We start from the raw sequence: 23,444 nt of genomic DNA, 5'->3' as shown, positions 1-23,444 counted from the left end.
AGTCACTTTGGTACATTTCTCAGATCAGAATTGAAATTCTGCTAGTTAAATTAGAGTGCATACAGTAAAAGCGTAACTGTGAATCCTGTCCAATCTCTTGCAATATATAACTCTGTACTGTTGAAATTGATTTAAGCCATACAGAAAAAGTGTAGGCTTGTGCATTTTCAATCATTATCATCCAAACCTTTGCCATAGTTTACCAATACAAATAGTTTTACAATGTTAAGGATGATTCTAGAAATGTATCAGAGCGACTGAGAGAAAAATGTGAGAATAACATATTTTCACTTTTTTGACTGCACTATAGTATATGTAACAAGAATGAATCAGAAATACATTCAGTAATTTTCCTGAAATTTCAGTGCTGCAATACAGTCTTTCTCAGTCGTTTACTCAGTTAAACTGGTATGACCACAGCCTGTTATACCAAACCCTTGAACCAATTCTGCTAAAATACAAGCACATTTCTTGCTTCACACTCAGCTTGCAGTTTTACAGTAAAACCACATTCAATAAACTACACACATTTCTCTGCGCACATTAACATAAAATGTTCGTAAACTTTTAAATTTAAGTGCTAATTTGTTTGTGATTCAAATGAATTAAACCAAATATTTATTGACGATATATTGAACATTTATTATATTGTTATTGAGGAAAATTGTATTGCAATAATTATTATAATTGTTTTATTGCGCAGCCCTAATTGAATGCATTTTGTGTGAAAGTAAAGAAAAATGATTCACAGTTTGGTCCACATCCACTTCTGTTTTACTGACTGTGTGAAGAGTTTTGACAATGTGACTTCAGTTTTGACCGACGCAGGTTAGCAATTGAAAAAAAATGTAATAATGAATCAATCTGTCGTCTAATCTGGGGGGGAATTTTCTTGAAAGAGACCTCAGTTATAAAACAGTACACACATACCGTAGCAAACAAACAGTGATTTTATGGCATCAACACAAATGTAACAAACGGAAGTTGAAACTGTTAAAACTGCATTCAGTTAAATTCTAGTTTGGCTATTGTGAAAGGAATTTGACTCAAATGAAAAGGGAATGAACGGATGTAGATTTTGGGTCCAAGTGCTATAACTAAATGGTAATTTAGGGATTTAAGAGCTCAGGTGACATCAACGCTTGATCACAGAATAGCTAACTTTTGCCTTACCATTTGTTGGCTTCTCTGCTTGTTTGAGAGCCACACCCTTTCATCAATTCGTTGCTGTTGGCAGCCTTCTAAAGAAATGAAGCACAAGAGAAGAAGGCCCGGTGTAAGGTCTGGTACAGGCTGCCGTCACCTGAGAAAAGTGTTTAGGCAAACTGCTGCTGTTGGGGATTAGGTTTTAGATGGCATCAATATTTATATTAAATAATATGATTATTATTTTTTTTTTATTGTTACTATAATTTGATAATTAATAACACCTTGACACACCTTGGGCACCATTGTTGAAACAAGAGAAATTGATAGCAAATTACCTAATTCAGTCTCATTATTGAATGTCGGAAGTCCTTTAGGTTAATGGTTGGGTATTCACTTACATTTAACTTTACAAAACTCTGCTGGCTGTCAATGCAGTCAACTCAAAAGGAAATGGGGATCCAAAGGACAAACGTGACGTCAGGGTTCAGTTGAGTTTCGCCCACATGTGATTAAGTTGCTCTAGGTTTTTAACTTTATTATAAGAAAGTTTCCATACATTTAAATCATACCTGTTTCCACAATGGTCAACACTTGTCATGAGCAGTTAAACTCTTCTATGACATCTAAACAATGGGAAAAGGAGAAGATATCTTATTAATCTGTCCTCAGAGTTGGAACTGTGTAACTACCGTAACAATTACAGGTAGGCAACAAAACACAAATTCTAATAATCCGAACAGATGAATCAGCAGAAAAGCATGGAACATAATCTGGGCCCGGGCCTTCTTCCTCCTCCTCCTCCTCCTCCTCCTCCTCCAGGATATCATCTGCTGCCACGCAAATGTTGTGGAGGATGCACCAGCATCATTTCCTCCACAATGTTGAGGACTGTGGCTAGTGGCATATCAGATGTCTGCGGGAGGCTCCACAGGCAGGCCAGTGGACTGTGAGCTGAACCTCAATTTCATGGCTCCATCGATGGCCTTTTTGCTGGGGCAGCATCTGGACCAGCATGTTGATGCTGTTCCTGGACAGCCTGAAGGCTGGTATCAAGTCACCTGCAGAAAAGAACATGACGAGGAGAAGCACACTGTCATTTATTTGCACATTCCTTTGTAAGGGGCCCTGGTCCTGTTAAAAAAACTTCATATTTCTAAAGATTTTATCATACTTTATTGTCATGGATTGGGTTGGTTGGGTGTGTTTCAGCCTTGTTTTCTGTGTTCATTCCCTGCTCTTGTGTTGTTCTCTGTAGTGTGTAACTTTTGTGATTTGTTTCTTCATCAACGTTCCTTGTGGTTTTGAGTTTTACTAGTGTTTTACAAGTGGTCTTGTTTTACTGTCTGTGTTCCTTGCTTTGGTAGGTTTTGTCAGCTATGCACTAAAGTCATCTGTGTTGTGTTTTTATTTTGTGATTTCATGTCTTGTTTATTATTGGAGGTTTTAGTTTGTAGTTTTGTCTGCCTCATGTCTCACTGTCTCTCTTTGCTTCCTGTGTCGGTTGTCTCTGATTGCTTTTAGTGGATTCACCTGTGTCTTATTAGTTGCATCCTCGCCTGTGTAGGTGATTTACCCCTTCACTCTGGGCTAGTTCATTGTTGTTTTCACGTGTTCAAGCCTAGTGTTCTCTAGTGTTTCTTGTGCTTTTGTGGATTTATTTTGGATTTACTTTCTGTTGGACTTCTCGGATTATTCACCCATCGTGTTTTTTGGACTGCTCACATCTCCTGTTAAGTTACCCCGTGTTGCAATAAACCAGCCTATTTTAATATGAGGAACTTGATTGAGGTTTCTATTTTTTTCATTGCTTGATATGCAGAGTAAGAGCACACCTATCCTAACAAGAGTCAATAAGTTTCTGTAGCTACATGATTACTGTATCATAGACAGCCCTGTTGTGTTTGAGTCTGTCCTGGTTGACATGACTTGTGAGGACAGATGAGGTCCAGGTACTTATCGCATTAATGTAAAGTGATGTTTGTGCACCTAACTGCACAAGGCCTTTCAGACTGAGTACCAAAGAGACAAACAGCTGGTATGTATGTGGAATGTAGGCTAACCCGTTTCAATATGATTAAACTATTAAATTTATGACACCTCCCCCAAAACCTGCCAGATTATTAGGTACACATATATAAAACTGATGTATTTTATACAATAACCTTGCAATAAATGTTAAGCTTAGCAAGTCTATTATATTTTTGTAATCTGTTTTTGAGGGCTAATCCTGTTGCAGATATAAAATCCATGACTGCTTCCACTATCCTAGATTGGTTCTCATGAGGATTCAAAATATCTCTCAATGTCACTGCTTGTAATCCATCTCCTGATACCTCAGAATAAAGTTGTTCTCTTTGCCTTTTATACTGTTGACATTCCATAAACACATGATTAACAGTCTGTTGTTGATTGCAGGTTCTACAGAGCCCATCCTCATGTTTGCCTATCTTCGCTAGATCCCATGCAAATCCACAGTGTCCCAGCCTTAGTCTTGTCATAATTACAGCTTGTCTTCTGGATTTACCCAAGTAACTCTGCTCTGTCTTTACTTTGTTTTGTATTGCATAATAATGCCGGCCCTTTGTTTCCTTTTCCCACTGCCTCTGCCATACTACTATAGTGTTTTCCTTAATGACAGAGCTACATTCAGTGACCCCAATACAAACTGCTAAATCAATATCTCTTTTCAGAGTCATTTTTGCTACCTTGTCTGCCACCTCATTCCCTTCTACCCCAACATGTGCAGGGACCCAGAGAAATCCCACTGACCCTCCAGCCTTTTCGATTTTATACAACAGAACCATCAGCTCCATAAACAGATCTGGCCGAGCTCCCATATTACTTCCTCCCAGAGTTTTTAACACTGAAGCCGAATCTGAGCATATTACTGCTCTCCTTGGTTGCACTTCCTCTATCCACTTTAGTGCCCATATAATAGCTAGAAGTTCTGTTGTATACACCGATACCCCCACAGACAGTCGTTTAAGCTTTACATATTCATATTGTGGGATATAAAAAGCAAAGCCTGACTTCCCAGTTTGTGGATCTTGGGATCCATCTGTATATATCTGAAGGTAAGTTCCCCACTGATTTTCCAGTCTTCGCTTTACCATATTGGGATACTCTGTGCCTTCATGATGTTTGATGTTATCCATTATACTAAGATCTATTTCTGGTATGGACATCAACCACGGTGGTACAACTGACCAGTACACTTGCGGGGCCACCCTTCCTCCTTCAGTCCCAGTTCCTCAGTTTTTTTCTGATGTTAAACATAAAACATTCCTTCCTCCTTTTCCCTGATCCCCACTCCCACGCATTATTAGAACTATTTTTGTAGGGTGTTCTCCTTTATGTGCCCATAATTTAACAATATACTGCATTGCCAATTTCTCCCGTCTAATTGACAATGGCATTTCCCCCATCTCTACCAACAAAGCTGGGACTGGAGTTGTACGGAGGGCCCCGCAACATAGTCTCAGTGCCTTAGCTTGTATTACTTCCAGCCTCTTTAAATGTGTATCAGCGGCTGTCCCATAACACACACATCCATAATCCAGTCTAGATCTTATCATTGCCCTGTAGATCATTAGTTGAGTATCTCTGCCTGCACCCCATGTGCTACCTGAGAGGGAACGCATTACATTTATTACCTTTTCACACTTATTTACAACATTATCTATCTGCTTTTTCCGTGTTAGCTTCTCATCCAAATGCACACCCAAAAATTTGAACTCTTTAACCCTCTCAATTGCTTGTTCATACAAAAATAAACCACCACATTCAGTTTTCTTATTACCAAATATTATATACTTTGATTTCTCCACTGATATCCTCAACCCCCACTTTTCACCCCAACTAGTTACTTTGTTCAGAGCTACTTGCATTTGCTCAGTTATTTGTTTGACATTCCTGCCCCTTTTCCAGATGGCCCCATCATCTGCAAAAAGAGATTTTCCAAAACTATTCCCAATTTCTTCAAATATATCATTTATCATAATATTGAAAAGGACTGGGCTTATCACGCTACCCTGAGGAGTTCCGTTATCGATACCTGTACCAGCTGATAAAGCATTTGCAACCCTAACTTGAATTCTCCTGTCCTTCAAGAAGTCTTGTATCCAGTTAATCATCCTCCCTCTGACTCCAGCCTCATATAGTTTTATGACAAGCCCCTCCTTCCATAGCATGTCATACGCCTTTTCAATATCAATAAACACCGCCATTAATACTTCTCTATTCACCATTGCTTTCTTTATATCACTGTCAAGGGACGTAACGGCATCCATGGTACTTCTCCCTCTACGGAATCCACTTTGTACTGATGTAAACCATCCCTTCTTCTCTAACTTATAAACCAATCTGTCTGTAACCATCCTTTCCATTATTTTACATAGGACTGATGTCAGTGCAATGGGCCTGTATGATCCTGCCTTATAAGCGTCTTTCCCTGGTTTCAATATTGGAACCACCAGTGCATGCTTCCATGTGCTAGGTAGACTTCCCTCTTGCCATATGTGATTCATTAAGGCCAAGATTTCCTCCAAAACTATGTCACTAAGATTCTTAACAATCTCATAGCTAACACCATCCTTTCCCGGGGCTGTTTTCCTTCCTTTTCCAATTGCCCTGTGCAATTCTTCTAATGAGAAAAATAAATTTCCCACATCAGAATTATCATTATTTATCTCAAGTTTGTATCAATTTTGCTCTAATATCTCATTTCTTTTCCTTATACCTGCTTCACCAATGTTAGCTCCACTGTGAACAGCTCTAAAGTTATTTTCACATAGCTTTGCTTTATCCAAATCACTTGTAGCAAACAATCCTCCCTCCTCTAAAACTGGCATTTTCCTTTTCCTATTACTTCCTGCCATACGATGTACTGCCCGCCATATTTCTGTTACTGCAGTCTCTGCCCCTAGTTTTCCACAGTATTTTCTCCAGCACTCTTTTTTTGCAGTCTTAATCACTCTGCGTGCTTTGGCTCGCAGTCTTTTATATTCTACTGCTTTATCTTCTGTTGGATGTTTCCTCAATGCTCTATACCCACAATTCCTGTCTCTTACTGCTTTATCACAGTCCTTGTTCCACCATGGCACACTAATTTTCCTTTTAGAACACTTCTTTATCGGGATAGATTCAATTGCACTTTTCATAATTATTTCACATAAGCTGCTATTCCATTCCTCTATTGTCCCTTCCTCATTTACTTCCTCTATAGTTTTGTTACACTTTTCAGAAAAAAAATATATATATATAATTAAATAAGTTTTGGTTACCCTGTTCTTCACTCAATAAAGTTTTCCCAAACCTCAATAATATTGGGTAATGATCACTCCCTATTGTATATCTGTCCAAAGAATCCCACTCTCCAACCCTAGCTAGTTCACTGGATGCTAATGCCAAATCTATATATGAAACATTTCCTGTTCTAATATCAAATCTAGTTGGCCTGCCATCATTTAAACAAACTAATCTCCACCTGTCCATAAATTCCTCTATAGTGCTCCCATTATTATCTTTTATTCTGCTACCCCAAAGAGGGTTGTGAGAGTTAAAATCCCCCACCCAAATGACCGGTGTCCCTACTTGTTCCATAACCCACTCCAACTCGCTTAGATTTATTTGCAAACAAGGATTATACATGTTTATTATGTTAATCCACCTGTGCTGTCCCCAAACTCTTACTATAACACATTCTAGTTTAGACATTATCTCTACATTTTGATACTGTACATCTGATCTTATAAATGTTGCACACCCTCCCCCAGACTTTCCTTTTCTATCATATCTGTTACTTTCATATCCAGGAATCACAAAATCTAAGCATGGTTTAAGCCAAGTTTCCTGAATACATATCACCTCTGGTAGATCCTTAAATTCATCAACAAATCTCTTAAGTTCCTGTCCATTAGCCATCAAACTCCATGCATTCCATTGTAAGATGTAAAACATCAGCAATTTAACTATCATCATTTATGTCCATGTTTCTTTCCCCAGTACATTCCTCATTACTGTCAGTGATCTTTTGTTTTCCCCTACCTCTTTCATAAACTTCCAGTTTCTGTCTCATATACTTGTGCAACTCTTCAGGACCCATACATGCCTCTTCCAGAAATCTCTCTGCAGCATCCACCACCACTTTAATAACGTCAGATCTTCTGGTTTGGTCTCTAACTGCCCACAGAACATCTACCATGAATGCCAGGAATGACTGGGTTCCCCCGTTCCCCTCACTTTCTTCAGGCCATCTGCATATGATATTTTGCCTTCAACTCTCAATTTCTCTACTCCTACAGCTCTAACATGATGCTCACACCCCCTAAATGAAGATACATGATTTCCGCCACAGTTACAGCACTTGACTATATCAGCTTTACATTGAATAAAGTCATGGCTTCCTCCACACTTCCCACATCTTTTTTCCCTCCGCATGCTGCTGCTACATGGCCATAGCGTTGACAATTGTAACAACGCAGTGGGGGACGAATATACTTTCTTACTGGCAAGCTAATATATCCAAGGCTAACCCTTGCTGGCACAATATCTTGCTTGAATGTTAATAGCACAGCAGTACCGGTTTCTTTGAATCTCCGTACAGCTTCAACCTCAGCTCCCTTTAAATTCTTCAAGATGTCACTCTCTTCTATCTCAAGGCTTACATAGATCACTCCTTTAGCATTTTTAGCCTGACCAGGAATAAAACATTCAACAGGCCTGTTAAGCAAATGCCGAACTTTAAGGGCATTCAACCTCTGATTATCACTTCTGCAAAAACAAGTATATTCCCATTCATCATCATTTTAACATTTAGAACTTTTCCCATTTTGTTTTTTAGCTCCTCCGATAGTCTGAGTGGGTTTAAGGCTTTGTCACTTTTATCTTTGAATTTAACTATCATCCTAAATCCACCCTCCTCTTCAGATCTTGGCATTTTCCTTGTGCTTTGGGACTCGTCACTCTCACTTCCACTTCCATTGTCAGATCTATCTCTTTTTTCAGATTGTCTGGACTTTTTGTCATTACTCCCAGCACCATCACTAGTTTTCCCCTTCGGCGGCATAGCCCATCCCTCGTTGGGGAGCTGCCTGCTGCTTCAGCTCACAAAACAAACTCTCACAGGAGATGCCAATTGAGATATCAAATACTTGTCCCTTGTAAGCTTAATGAGTCACAAAGTAATTTGAATCGCCCTCCAAACCGTACAACTCCTCCTAGCCGTGAATCATCCAGTCTACTACCTCTCGCGACACAACACCAGACGGACTCCTCGCCTTGAAGTATCGATCCTTCACCAGAGCCGACGTCCATCGATTCGCCTTGTCAGCTGTGCAGCCTCTTCTTCAGCCTCTTTGTAAAGGAGAAAATCTGAGAGGTGTCATTTACTGGCATTTACTGTGATGAACCACTTTGTGTAGGGTGGCTATATGCATTTCAAAACTTTCTCAGAAAACCTTTAACAAAGTGAAAGATTGTGAGTTTTATCCGTCTTTGCAATTTTCTTTCTTTTCAACGTAATCTAATTTTTGGTGGCCAAACAAGGCTCAAAAACTCAAAGCGTTTGTCTGTCTCTAGTGAGTTTTCGGTTAATGGCACTGGCAGTTCAGTTCCACGTTTTTGTACATGCTCAGTTCTGTACCAAATTTTGCGTGTTTGAAGAGTCCAGCCTTGAAAACATCTACATGCCAATATTCACCCATAGTCACTGCGCAACCTGCTGGCAACAGGAAGTGACCTTCAACAAAGCAGCCTCCATGGCAGGTTTCACCTACATTCACGAAATTTCTGTGGCAGATGTACCAAAAAAGCCTCTTGAAGCCATTGCCTTAACCGAACAGGAAGTCAGTTTGGATTTAATGGTCATTTTTGGAGAATTACAGTGACATTCAATTAGGTCACCTCCTCCCTAACCGAAATTGCACTGAGAGAGAATTTAAATGGTCTCGTCCCTATTGCTGCCCCCTTTCAAAGGGAGTGGTTACATCCCCCATGGGGTGTTCAGAGGACAACAGGGGTGCTGGAAACAATATATTGGAAAGGGGGGCGCTGAGATGCTCTTTGGGGACGTTTGTTGAGTTAAAAATGTTAAGGTGAGTTTACACCAAAGATTCACAACAATACGAGTTTAAACTTTCAACTACTTGGTCTGCAACATTAAAACCTGCCAGTTTACTTCACTGCGATTTACTGAGATTTATACCTGATCACAGGTGTTGTTACTTAGTTTCGTTTCCCCCCTGCATTATATTATTATTACGTTTATATATTTTGAATTGTCAGAAATTTTCACCAGAATGCAGGAAATTAAGTCTAATGCTCAAAACGTTCTGGGGGAAGAGCTCCAGGCCCCCTGCTTATTAAGTTCACACACAGTTTCTGGAAGGAACATTCACTTATATATCATTACTATTCACATAGCTTTTTTCTTCACTGGGACAGTAAGAAGTACATTGTTATTCATTCAATTATGTGCTTTTTAAAAAATGTTTTTAAATACAAAAATAACAACTTCAACAACAACCAATAAACAATCAGCAATAATCAACAATGTTCAAGGCAAGTAGCCCACATCTCTTTTGATGGGGGGCAGTTAGGGACCTGGGTAATGGATGAGGGGGGGGGCTGGCCCAGAGAAAGTTGAGAACCACTGTGTTAGAGTAAGGTTAAAGCTCAGGAAAATACGGTCTTGTGACACACAATTGTGCAGTATGCAGACCAATGTGCGTGTAAGTCACTTTACATTTGTACAGATGACACTTCTCATTGATTCAGGTTGAAAGGACTGTTGTAAATTAAGTTTATTTACTATAGCACCTTTTACAGAGCAAGGTCACAGTAAACAGAACAACAACACTTGAGCGATAACATCTTAAAAACACACAAGATTACACACATTAGACAGCACGAGGCAAAGGCCAAAAGAGTCTTCAGCTGCTTTTTAAAGGCGTCAGATACCACTGAATGTACGTCTGAAGGAAGAACGTTCACAGTGTCGGAGCCTTCACTTCAAATGCATAAATGATCATCCCTAGCTCAGGTTGTGATACAACAGATCTGAGTTTGGCCATATTTCTGAAATTGAAGAAGCATGTAAAATGATTTGACATGTTGGTCAAACACATGTTTGACACGCTGCTACTCCCAAATGTATTTTAGCTGTGTGAAAAAGTTTTGTACTTGTGAAAATGTTTTGTACTTTTACATTCAAATGTGTGAATGTGTAAAAAAGTTTTGTACCTGTGAAAATGGGCCAGCCCTTGATTCTCGGCAACCATAAAATAAATTGGTCATGTGACCACACATCAAGAGTCATCCATTTTACTCATCCTGTGATGGTGAGAGGCCCATTGAATAAGTGATGAGCACATTTAAGTATAAAAAACAGTTCAGAGTGACTTTTGTATGTTTAAGGAGTCATGATTGTTGAGTCTAAACAATTACAGACAAGTCTGGAAAAAACAATGTGTTAGTGCTTTAGGAAGTCACAATATAAGGCTATACTGTTAGCATGATGTTACCTCTAAACTGCTTGGTGAAATAAGTTTGTTAAAATGGCAGGAAATGGGGTAATTTGAGGAAAGTTTAGCCAGTTTTTTTTACTGTAATACTTTCTGTAATACTCATTTATTCCAGCATCCACTGCACTATGCTTGATCGCACTGTGTGCATGCATGTATGTGTACCTGTATATTACAGTCACTCCTGCATCCTTTGCACTCTGCTCACTGCACTTTGTCAATTACTAACTCACTGACTTCCCTCTTCTTTCTCCTTCTGACGGTTTGCGCAGGTGTTTCCGCCTCCAAATGTTCAAGGCAGTTGCCCACCTCCCCTGAAACAGCCGCAGTTATTGTATGAATGTTTTACATTCATACTATTGTCATTGTGTCTAATTGTGACAAATTTCTGCATCTGAGACCTTTGAGGCCTGGGTCTATAAAGGGGAATGTGTGCATGAAGTATGCAGTCAAAGTCCAGTTAAAACATAAACATGTATAATAAAGTCTGACAGGAGTGAGGGACAGAAGCACAAAACCAATTAGTGCACAAACTTCTCCAGAATGCAGAAATGAAATGATGCAAAAAAGATTCTGGGGTCACATATTTCAACATTGGATATTTCATCAAAATAGTGTGAAAATATCCTCTCATCTTGTTATAGTGAACCCAATATTGTGCGTCATCACATCTCAGAGCGTAGATCTCAAGTGTAATGTCACACCCTAATCTGAGACATTGTGTCCCCACCCCTTTTCAACACAAAGTGACGCCCTTGACACTACCTGCTTCCTCTCTCATTATTTCCCTGTTCTTTACAGAAAAACAAATAATCTGACTGCAGGCCTCATCTCATGGCTGTTACAAATGGTAGTTGTCATGTCTGGAGGAGTGTCATGGGAGGAGGCAGCAGAAAAGAGAATCTGACAGGATATAAATCTTGCAGCATCACAGAGCATCAGAGTTCCAGTTCCAGCTGGAAGTCAGGAAGACTCACGCACAACTTGTCTGTTCAGGTGCTGACGGGTACGGTAAGCTTGTAAGATTGTCTCATTTCCCGTGCTTGTGTTTGTTTGCTAAACCCAGTTAAATGTGTTAGATTCTTTATTACAGTGGCTAATTATCTGCCATACCTTTAATCTGACAGTAGTCCTGCTAAAGCTCTTACAGTCCTCTCCTTCTCCTGCTCTCTCTTCCTTTGTGTCCCAAATGTTTAGTTGTTCCTCTGCCTCCTTTAGTGATAATGGTATATGTGAATCATGTAGTTTATCAGCTTCTGATTCTGCAGCTAAGGAAAATCTTATTTTACATTGCTGAGCAACCAACACCTCTTGTTTAGGCATTTCAGGTAAAGCCTTGACGCTGTAAACCCACTTTCAGGTTTGCTAAACATATTATTGTACTTTGAAAATGGAAAAAGGCTTCAAAAGCAGAGGAGATCTTTTAAGTTTTAATCGATATAATAATGAACAGGATACTTCAGGCATAGGTAAGACCACAATAAGGACAACTGGTGGGCTTTGATCAGGACCTGGTCCACTGCGGTCTACATGTAAAAAAAAAATTAATTTAAATTGTCCTTTTTTGTATTTTCACAAATAGAATAGCAGTTTGACAAATCTGAAACTGGCAAAATTTCCTTTAAAGCTGAATTTAAGAAGGTGATTCCATTTATATTTAAATTCCTATCTCAATATAACGGAGGACTCCAAATCTAACTTTTGTCTCTTCCAAACTGATTTTGTTAATAGTGCTGCATGGTCACTGTGAACAGTCGACTAGGGCTGCGCCTAACAATTATTAATGATTTTTTTTTTATTAATCTAACAACTGATTCATTGATTTTTCTTAAGATTTTTTTACTACTCGATTAATTAACAATTAATTAACAATTAATTTATCAAAATACAAATAAAAAACGTGTTTGATTATGAATTTAATATTTTCTTAAGTCACCTTGAAAAACAGACACAGAGATCACGTTAGAATAATAATAGTAGCAAATCTTAAAATTTGTCTAATTTCTAATTTTAGACTCTATTTGCCAATGCCTGAAAAATACTGGCCCTCAAACTCAAAAGGATTTCTGTGATTAATTTAAAATCTGTATGTCAGCTCTTTAAACAAATTGGAGAATCAGTATTTTACTGAAGTACTTGACTTAAAACTCAAAATGGTTCTGACGTGGATTTATTGGTTCTGACAGAGAGGATGAGCTTCCCCTGTGCTGGACCCTGCTTGTGTTATTTAGAAGAACATCAGTAATAAAAATGACTACCAATAATCCATTTTCTATTTCTATCAATGCATAATATGATTACGTATGCAGTCCTGCACAGGCCCCTGTACCTGTCACTGTTTTTCTGGTTCCATTGTCCTTCTCCTCCTCCTCCTCCTGCAGCTCCTCCTTTTCTTCTCATCCTCCTCATCAACATGACTGGGATCGTCATCACCCTGTACCTCTGCATCACCTCCACTGACCTTAACAGCTAATATATAAACAGACATAGAGATTCCTCCCTTATAGAACAACGTTGTCTTTGTGTGATAACACATTGTTGTTTATAATATATATAATAGACCTAATAAGGTCTAATAAATGCATTACTTATCACTTATCACGCACCTGTCTCTGTGCTGGGTCTTGCCTCACCTGCACCTGCCACATCACCTTTCCACCCAGAAAGAGGCCAGCTAATTAGGCGCATTTAGCTGCCTCATTTTTTTCAACTTAATTCTTAGATTTTCGGCACCACATGTTTCTTTTTCTTCTTTCTTTTTCTATTGTGATTGTGACTCCACCCTGGGCTGAGTTCAGCCCCGACTAAACGTTTTGAGATTTGTAGGTATAGGTGCGAGCAAAAGAAGGTTATGAAGGAAATGTTTTATATTTTACTTTTACGGCCACGTTTAAGTAAGAAAATGGCTTAAACTAACTGTATGTATGACTATTGTTACAGTCAGTCTGGGAATTCGGGAACATTCATTTCGGTTGATTTCAGGCCGAACCGGCCAGTGGTGAAGAGTTTTTATTTTTCAGTTACTAATGTGTCACTTTATGATCCACCGCTGCGCTGGCCGGCTGCAGTGAATGCTTTCAATATTGAGGGGAGATTTGAGTGGCCCCTCACAACTTGGACTGATCCTTGTTTTTGCTGAAATCTGATTGGCTCAACGGCACAGATCAAAGGAGTCTACTTTCCATCTTGGGCGAGTTCAATCCTACACCATATGCCACACATTCATGCACTGCTTACATTGTTATTTCCACACCTCGTTAATTTTGTGTACTTTAGTTTAATAAATTATTCTTGTTTTAAGTTAGTATCTTGCGCAGAGGTGGAGTCACAAATTTGAAGACTTGCTTGACTAAAACAGACAAAAGACTTGACTTGACTTTGATTTGGTGTTCATGACTTGAGACAGATGACTTGAAAATTATTTTTTATGAAATACTTGCATTCGCTCATTCCAACATGTGCAGTATAATCCTGTAACCATGTGTGCTTTCACATAGCAGCCCCGATCTTCATAACTAGCAGTGTAGAAAAAGACCGTTAATGTTACGTGTACAACACAGACATTCAAGGATTATGTTTTGATGACAGTAGAAAGGAAAGAACAGCGGTGTGCAAGGTCTGCAGCTCAAAAACACGACCACCACAATATTTAACTTCATCCACCAATATAGAACCTATAAATAAAGGTATGTTACGTGACTATAGGCACGTAACATACCTAGGCAAAATTGACACGACACACCTATGAAGCCTCATTTAACTTAACTTAACTCACGTAACTTAATACGCTGATCAATTGTATGTAGTTGTCTGCATGCATTTGTAAGTAAACTTTTTCAAGAGGAGACAAAAAATATATTACTTTTAGTGTGTTTAAACTTATATTAATCAATTCCCGTAGCACTTATAGTGATTCTGACATTTGGGTTGGACTCTTCAGAGTGTTATCTCTCAGAGAAGCCCAAAAAATGCAAAACTGCATTCTATTTACTTTGGATATAGGTGTGAATAGGTGTTTTGAGCGAATTTTACAGGAATGATAAGAGGTTACCGTTAGGCACGTTTCTATTACTCTACTTTTTTGCAACCACATTTCAATTATCAGTGATGCCAATAGTAGACTAAATAATAGAAACATTTTGTGTATAGTTGCTTAAGATTTGGACATGTGTTACTTACTCCCACCTCTGATCTTGTGTAAACTCTCTTTGGCTATGTTCAGACTGTAGGCCTTAATGCTCAATTCTCAATTTTTTCCCAGATCTGATTTTTTTTCCAGTGTCCAGACTCAGGTCACATTTAAATAGATCCAATCTGAATCGGATTTGGACCACATATGGAAGTGGCCCAATTCCGAACTAGAAACGATCAGATTCCATGTGACTTGGCCTGTTCACACTGTCATAAAAAGATCAGGTCTGAGTCACATATAGGCAAAAAAATTGGATTTGGGTCACATTGGCCTGCAGTCTGAACGTAGCCTTTGTCACATTCCCTTAGCCAGTTTGTGATAATAACTTGAAGCTGTAGTATTTTGCAACAGAAAACGGTAGCAACTGGTCGGCATTAGCCAGCAAGCTAACATTATCTAACTTGAGCCAACTAAAGCACAAATTAACAATATAATTTGCATGCTTCGCAGTCATGTTAGTTTACTAGTCCAACAAGATGAAAGCCAACTTTGGGTCCTTTTTTTCAGTTCCAGATGATGACCCATGGTTTTACCCGACCTAACAATCTAATTCTTGTTTGGTCTGACGGGTTTCAGCACGTAAAACTTCTGTTGTTTTTATATCCTTATATCCTGCGTTGAAGTCTGTGTTGTGCAGGAACCTTGATGTTTTTTGGTGTTAGTGGACTCCATATCATTTGCTACGGTATTGTCGCTGTATGTACGGTTCAGAATCAGTAGGTGAGAGTAGAGAGAGGTGAGATAGCATGCATGCCAAAAATCCGACACGATTCTTTCACATAAGTAGTAGAATAGTGGCTGTTCCCAGAACCGGCAGGTCGTTGGTTTTTGATGTAAGGTTGCAACCCATTCACAAATAGGCAATAGAAAAGTAATTATTTCATGAGTGATTACATGGAAGTTTAAATGAAGTACTAACGGCCGTGTTGTCACTTACTTGATGTTTCTCAACAGGTTGGAGAAATATCTTCAGGTACCATGGAGATAGCTGCTCTGGGTCGACCTTTCACCCTAGGAATGCTCTACGATGCTCGGAAAGATCAACTAATCCCAGGTGAGACTTGACATTAACAGTCTTGACATTAAACAAATATTATCTCTGATTACATGAGCTTTGAAATAATTTCATGAAGCAGTAACACTATTTTAAAATACTCACTGATTTTAGTGATGCTGATAGAGGAAGTTTTATTGTTGCATTGTTACACAGTCCTATAATTCCTTTATTAATTAGGTCAATTGAGACAATGAATCATGCAATAGTTAAATTAGCTGTTTAGAGAACTGCTGGCTGGATAAGAAGCTGCAACATGCAGAAATCAAAATGTTTATGATTAGCTTAGTGTGACTTTATATTAACAAAAGGATGTTCCTGCTTTATCAGATGACTGATGTTTTACATTTTTTATAGGTTTGACTTTGGATGATAAAACTCTAAAAGACAATACAGTTGTAAGCTATCAGCACGGCAGTGCATTTGAAATTTCTACATCAGACTCCATTGAATCCAAGTCCTTTCTGCTGGATGTTGATGCGTCTCTGAAGGTCAGTTTCATGAGTGGACTGATTGAAGTTGGAGGATCTGCCAAGTATCTGAATGATAAGAAGAAATCCAAGAATCAGAGGAGAGTTACGTTTCAGTACAAAGCCACCACCAACTTCAAGCAGTTGTCAATGATCGACCATTTAACCATGAGTACCAAACAGACAGATGTTATTCAGAAGGGCTCTGCAACTCATGTAGTCACAGGCATCCTTTATGGAGCAAACGCTTTCTTTGTGTTTGACAGTGAGAAGTTAGACGCCAGCAGCGTTCAGAACATCAAGGGCAAAATGGAAGCTGTGATAAAGAAGATCCCCTCATTTAATGTTGAGGGGAAAGTTGACATCAAACTGAATGAAGAAGAAAAAGCTTTGGCTGCTAAATTCTCCTGCAAATTCTACGGAGACTTCATTCTTGAAAGCAACCCTACAACATTTGTAGATGCAGTGAAGACCTATGTACAACTTCCAAAGCTGCTGGGAGAAAGTGGAGAGAACAGTGTTCCACTGAAGGTCTGGCTGATGCCACTGAAGAATTTAGTTCGCAAAGCTGCTGAGCTGGTGAGTGCAATCAGTGTTGGACTAGTGAGAAAGGCTCAAAATGCTCTGGAGGACCTGCATCATCTGGAAAAATTAAGCAACGATTTGCTGGAAGACAAAGTGGTTCAAGATTTTCCACCAATCAAAGAAAAGTTGAGAAGTTTCCAGAAACTGTGTCATTACTATGCAGCTAACCTCAGACAGACAATGGAGAAAAAAGTTCCTTCCATCCGCGATGGTAAAGAAGGCGAGAGCGAATTAGAAAAAGTCTTTGAAGACAGAAACAAGTCACCGTTCAGCCATGAGAAACTAACCAAGTGGATGGAAGATAAAAAGAGAGAAATCAACATCATCAGGTCCTGTGTAGAGATGATGGAGGGAACAAAGATCGTCCACAGTCAGTCAGAGCTGGACAGAGAGGTTCTTGGTGTAGAGGAGGCTCTGTGCTTTGTTTTCACCTCCCTGGAAAGTGCTGACCCCTGCCTTGATGAAATGGCCAAATACTTTGAGTCAGTTAAGTCAGAATCTTCCAATGAAGAGCCGTGGTACTACTCAGATGAAGTTTTAATCAAAATGAGAGAAAAGGCCAAAGCTTTCCAGGATCTTACCAAAACACTGAAGAACAACAGCCAATTCTGTTTCCTCATAGCTGCCACTGAAAATAAGAAAAACACCGGAGCAACCATCTACCATTACAGGAAGGGCATCCTGGTGACTAATGCATTTTTCACCCTCCCTCCTGTGGAGACAATTGCCAATAAAAGAGATTTGATCTGGTGTAAGTATTTTATTTTCCCTGTTAGACTAAAACATATGACTCTCCAGAAACCTGATTTGCCGTAACTTTTATTACTCACAGAGTCCGTTTTGAGGTTTTCTTAGGAAAATACTGTGGATTTTGTTATCGCTTACACTGAAATTGCTTTAAAAAGAAATCTCAAGTACAAAGTTCTCAGTTAACAGTTATCTGAAACGTGACAAAGAGACACAGCTACACACTGATTATGTTTGTCTGCTGGTTTAATATTTAACAATGTGTTGTTCAACAAGCTTATCTGATGTGTTTATGTGGAATCTAAATCTGTCAAATAAATGTAGTAAAAAGTATATTTAATATTCCCATCTGAACATTGTACTGAAGTACAGTTACTGAGTAAATATTTACTTTCCTCCACTGTTGATATTAAGAACATATGAGCATGTGAGTGAATGTTACAAAATATGAGCCTATCGTTTAAAATATGTTCATAATAATCCACAAATGTAGCTTGTGAACTAGGGAGGGATGCTTGTAACGATGATGACGTCTCGTTCTCTCCATCAGATTCCTGTGATCTCACTCTGGACCCAGACACTGCGCACAACCACCTCACTCTGTCTAAGGGGAACAAGAAGGCAACATGTGGAGCAAGGCAGTCGTATCCTGACCTCCCGCAGAGATTTGATTATTACGCTCAGGTTCTGTGCAGAGAGGGGCTGACCGGGCGCTGCTACTGGGAGGTGGAGTGGAGTACTGGCTCAGTTGAAGGGGTTGCTGTTGGTGTCACCTACAAAGGCCTGTTTAGGAAAGGAAATTATGGCCAGTGTGGACTTGGACGCAATATCATGTCCTGGAGTTTAGACCACACAGGGTCCCCACCAGGTGATACTCTCTGTGCATGGCATAATAGTCAGTCCCAAAATATTTCTGTTCCTGCTACTGGCAGCACTCGACTGGGAGTGTATCTGGACTGGCCTGCTGGCAGTCTGTCCTTCTATAATGTCTCAGGTGACACACTGAGTCACCTCCACACCTTCCGCAACAAATTCTCTGAGCCAGTTTATCCAGGCTTTGGGACTTTCTATGAACACAACTACGTACTCCTGTGTCTGTAATCTGCACCACATGATTCACTTCAAGTTCAGTTCAGTTTGATCACAAAATGATTGTTTCATACGTTGTTATTGTGAAGCACCATTATGATAGTCACATAACAATTTAATATAAAGCTTCCTACTAAATATGGCCCTCCCACTCATGAATATTATCATTGTTGTTATTATAGTTTATTGTTCAATCACAAATCATTTTGTGGATTCGTAGTCAGACTTTGTTCTCACCTTTTTTCCCTCACCAGTTCTGTCTTCAGTGTAGCAGTACCATCAGGGGACATAAATACCTGTGTTGAACAGTTTAATTGTTTTTCTGTTCATTTTAAGCTACTTTTATATTATTAGTGCATTTCAGCTCTCATTGTGCTGCACATAGATTTATTTTAAATAGCTTGTTCTGAAGGTAAGTAAGTAAGTGGTTCAAGACAGCTCATTAATGTCGAAGGATGCTTGATCTTTCTTTCAAAAGTTAATATGCAACAGAAACACAAAGAAGCACAAAGCCACATTTCATCCAAGCATTTTTATGTGAATTATATAATTAGAAAAGCTGCATGGAAGCTACAGAATTCAACAAAACAATCACAATGTCCCTAAAAAGATTTTACACTTTGTTAATAAAGGATGCTGATGTGTGGGCTCTACTTCTTTTTCTCTGCTGCTACTTCTTGTAGTTTGAGTAAGCAGGAAGAGGCGGAGTTCTGCGACCTTTTTGCCATCCTGGAAAGATTTTTTTCATGCAGTACTTCAGGACACACCTCTGTTTTCCTTAATATTTTATTTTTAAGTGCATTTTCTCTTCTCTCCAGCAGTGTGTACTTTCCTGTGTATATTAACATAAAATATGATACACCACTGCAATTATGTCTGCAGACAGTTATATACAGTATTTACTCAACTTATTATTAAAAATAAATTGACAGATCATTACTGGTGTGGAACTGTGATTCATTGACTCGTTGCTATGATTGTTTTTTATAATCCTAAAGTCTCCTGTCTCACTTCATCCATCAGGCTCACGTGCTGGAAATCTGAATTCTTAAAAACTTTGTTGAGATTATATACTGTTGTCTTTAAGTAGAATTTAGAAGTTAAATGTTTGTTTTAATTCCAGTCTTAAAAGAGCTTTTCATTTGCCAGCGTGAGGTTTTAAAAGTAACACCATGAACAGTTCTACTCTACTTCCACTCCGCCACATCTCAGAGGACACGATTAGTTACTTTACAAAGTGATAGTTTTACACACAAAACACATGGAAATATGGTATAATGAAATGATTAATAAGTCGGTTGGCAGATAATAAACTATTTTGACCATTTTTCCTGTGAAACATCTGTAAGGTTGAGCTTTGGATTGCTGGTTGGACACAACAGCGCTGTGAAGGCATCACTTTGGGCTCTAAGTAACTGTGAGGGCAGAATCAAACCAAACAATCAATCGATTCATGGAGGAAATAATCAGCAGATTGATCCAGAATGAAAAGAATCATCAGCTGCAGTCTGAAACTGAACAGTTCAGAATGCGCTCCAGCTCAACAACTACAACAGCAACATCCTGCTTTACAGGGACATTTTACTGAGTATTTTTTCAGTGTGGAATTATTACTTTTACTTAAGTAAAGCATCAACACACACAGTAAACGTTTCACAATATTAAAACGATTGTGGAGCAAAAGCATCAGACGGTCTGTGGTGCATTCGTGTCCAGTGCAGGTTGCTGTTGCTCATCCCTGTTTGAGCAGATCTGGGCCGAGTTTAATGTCTACCAAAGCAGTACTGGGAGGTAAGGAAACACAAAATATCCTGAAGTAGAGTTTTACAAGACTGGTCCTGTAGTGTACACAGCATTCTTAATGTTTGAACTATATTATTACTATACTAAAATTATTATTATTACTATTACTTAAAATTGGCCTGTTGAAAATCCTTAAACGTCATTGGCTCAACAACAACACCAGCAGCAGCAACATCCCCAGCAACCCTTCACCAGCAACTGTTCCCTGTCAGGCCACAGAGTTGGGTATTCCCTGTTTCTTTTTCAAAAGTGCGTCACAGCATTTGCTGATGTGTCGATACAGAAGCATGTGTATTTGCATATCAGCAAGGAATACATCACAATATTTTCTGTATCAATATTTTGAGAACAGCCCTATTTAAATTCATGTTCCATGTGCCCTTTTTATACTTTGAGCACCTGCCCTTTCAAAGGTCTCTGCACGGCCCTGAATTTCAGTTTTATACCAATGTAGTGAGGACGTTTCTTAATTGTGAGGGCATTTTGGTCAGTCCGCATTTCTTCAGAAATCTGTTTGAAGATTCAGACTTGGTTTTAAGTTCCAGGTAAAAATCAGGTTCACCCTGACAGGTGAAACCCAGGGCAAAAAGGTTACCACAGCACTGGTAATAAGAAAATCAGGATATATTAGCAGCAGCAGTATTACTCGAGTAGTACTGGTACTAGAGTAGTATGAGATGTACTCTGTGTTTCAGGGATCCGGTTCCTCTTCATAACAACATCACTGAGCTGCTGGTGAAGGTAAGTTTTCTTTGTTTATATTCTTCATATATATTTGTACTTTATTTACTCAATATTCTATTTCTTTATGGTGTAATTTTACTGTTATGTGTTGTTCGCTCTGTATATATAAATGGGCACGTCTGCTAATCCACACTGTGGGTCCAAGGATTGAGTCAAATGTTGGACAGATTGTAAAGATTTTTATACAGATTTTAAACTGTATAAAAAAATTAATTAAATACTCTTTTTATACAGAACCAAAATTGGCTGTGTGTGGGGTGAAGTTATGTTTCAGTTTCTTTTCCTTTGTTTCTTTATTTGTCCATCTGTTGCAAATAGTACAATCAGCCCACTGCTTGACAAATGCATTGTGTTTCCTGTGGCTTCTTCACAATAAAAGCCGCCCCCTGTTTGTGCAGTTTTAGTGTTTTTCAATGTAAAACAGAAGGAGTAAGAAATGGTCTGTTAGCATTAGCAGTAACTTAATCCAGGTTAGACACAGCTGGAGGAGAGTGAGCAGAATTTACATTAACAACAACAACAACACAGGGTTACATGGTGCACCGTTTCCATGATGCTGCTGTTTTTTAGATTAATTGCTGTGGATGAAAAAATTGCAATAAATAGTATAAAAACTGGGTTTAATTTCATTCAGGACGTGCACAAGCAGCAAGCTACAGAGTATATGTGTAGTGTAATCCTAGTGTTCCTGCATCCCAGCTGCTCACAGTAGAACGGTTTAATGTTTCCTGGCTTTAAACTAATAAAGATTGTCTCTGTGTTCAGCATGGAGCCTGTGTTAATGCCTTGGACTTGTGGCAGTTCACTCCTCTTCACAAAGCTGCTTCCAAGAACAGCACTGAGGTGCATACAACGCTTGTGATGAAGTCCAGTCCACACAGGAGTCGGTGTGAGCAGCAGGTGAGCCTGAGCTGTGGTCAGTCTCATTCTAAAAACAGCAGGAGTCTGACCTCTAAATGGTGATCAGTGAATCCCTGCAGTAGGTTTAATTCATGTGAGTGTGTAAAGTTTGAAGTCGGACTCATTTGAGAACTTATCAGGGACTTAATTATTTTGTTGCTTCACTGCAGCTTGATTGTTTTGGGAAAACAAAATGTTCATTAAAAGTTTTGCCCATGAAGCCTCTCAGAGCTGCAGTACATTTTAATCAAACCATATCTCATTTTAGATGTTATACTTTGTAAGTAAGTTATCACTCAGCTTGATGACCCCTCTCCACCTGGCATCAGAAAAAGCTCACAACAGCGTCATTGAGGTGTTGGTCAAACATGAAACCGAGGTCAGCAACCAGAGCCTGTTGAGAAAAAACCTTTAACCTTTAGCACCTGTCAGCAAAAAACCTGAATGTGCCTGCCACAGATTATACATGAAATTAAAAAAGGCAACACATTTGTTTTTGCCCCCGTTCATCATGAGCTGAACTCAGTCTAAGACTTTCTCTATGTGCACAAAAGTCCTATTTGTCTCAAATATTGTTCACAAATCTGTCAAAATCTTTTAGTGAGCACTCACATTTGTTACGGAGCTTGTGCCCCTTCACAACAATATTAACTGCATTACTCCTGAGGCCTTTATTGTAGAGTTTTAAGACCTTTTTATGGCAAAGATTTTGGCTTGTCAGAGTAGGAAAGTTATAACGTTAAGGAGTGAATAACACAGAGAGAGGCCTGTCCGTTCAATGTTACTGCAGCGCCTTAAGAAATGACTTTCATACTCAACAAGGCAAGCAGAAGAATCCTCCAAAAGAAGCTTCACATTCAGATTTACTGCTGCTGATATTGTTGGATGAAGCTGTTTATAAAGTTTGTTTATTTTATTCTCTCTACTGGTTTCTCAGCCTCTTCACTCTCTGTCCACATCGTCCATCTGAGCAGAAGCTCTGGACGACGCAGAACGTGAACTGCAGGGAGGGTGGACAGCTGACAGTTGACGCCGCTTCACTTCGCCGCTGGCTGCAGCACGGAGCCGACGTACCCGCCAGGGATAAAGGGTGAATTAGGCCTGAAGACCAAGTTCTGATTGAGAGTGTCCTCAATCCGCAACTGCTGTAAAATAGTTTCCTTCTTCTTCTCTGTGACCTGTGCTGGATA

General features: G+C 39.1%; 1 protein-coding gene across 1 annotated transcript; it reads left to right on the top strand.

Annotated features, from left to right (window-relative positions):
• Positions 1–11,517: 11,517 nt before the first annotated feature.
• On the top strand, positions 11,518–19,743 carry LOC119916635 (neoverrucotoxin subunit alpha-like). Its single transcript, XM_038736690.1, has 4 exons — positions 11,518–11,676; positions 15,817–15,916; positions 16,274–17,722; positions 18,269–19,743. Exons 2-4 carry the CDS (start codon positions 15,841–15,843, stop codon positions 18,817–18,819), a joined length of 2,076 nt encoding a protein of 691 aa, XP_038592618.1. The 5' UTR covers positions 11,518–11,676; positions 15,817–15,840; the 3' UTR covers positions 18,820–19,743.
• Positions 19,744–23,444: the final 3,701 nt, after the last annotated feature.

This window comes from Micropterus salmoides, unplaced genomic scaffold (assembly GCF_014851395.1).
Source record: "Micropterus salmoides isolate LMB-PRFRI ecotype aquatic unplaced genomic scaffold, ASM1485139v1 Ms_hic_scaffold_21, whole genome shotgun sequence".
Taxonomy (NCBI): domain Eukaryota; kingdom Metazoa; phylum Chordata; class Actinopteri; order Centrarchiformes; family Centrarchidae; genus Micropterus; species Micropterus salmoides.
Note: the sequence above shows the minus strand (reverse complement) of the source record. Positions and strands in the feature narration are given on the sequence as shown.

Excerpts from the sequence above, each read along its gene's own strand:
- LOC119916635 (XM_038736690.1), top strand. The coding sequence starts at position 15,841 with ATGGAGATAGCTGCTCTGGGTCGACCTTTCACCCTAGGAATGCTCTAC. Across the intron at positions 15,917-16,273 it reads GAAAGATCAACTAATCCCAG|GTTTGACTTTGGATGATAAA; the intron begins GTGAGACTTGAC and ends CATTTTTTATAG. Across the intron at positions 17,723-18,268 it reads TAAAAGAGATTTGATCTGGT|ATTCCTGTGATCTCACTCTG; the intron begins GTAAGTATTTTA and ends TCTCTCCATCAG.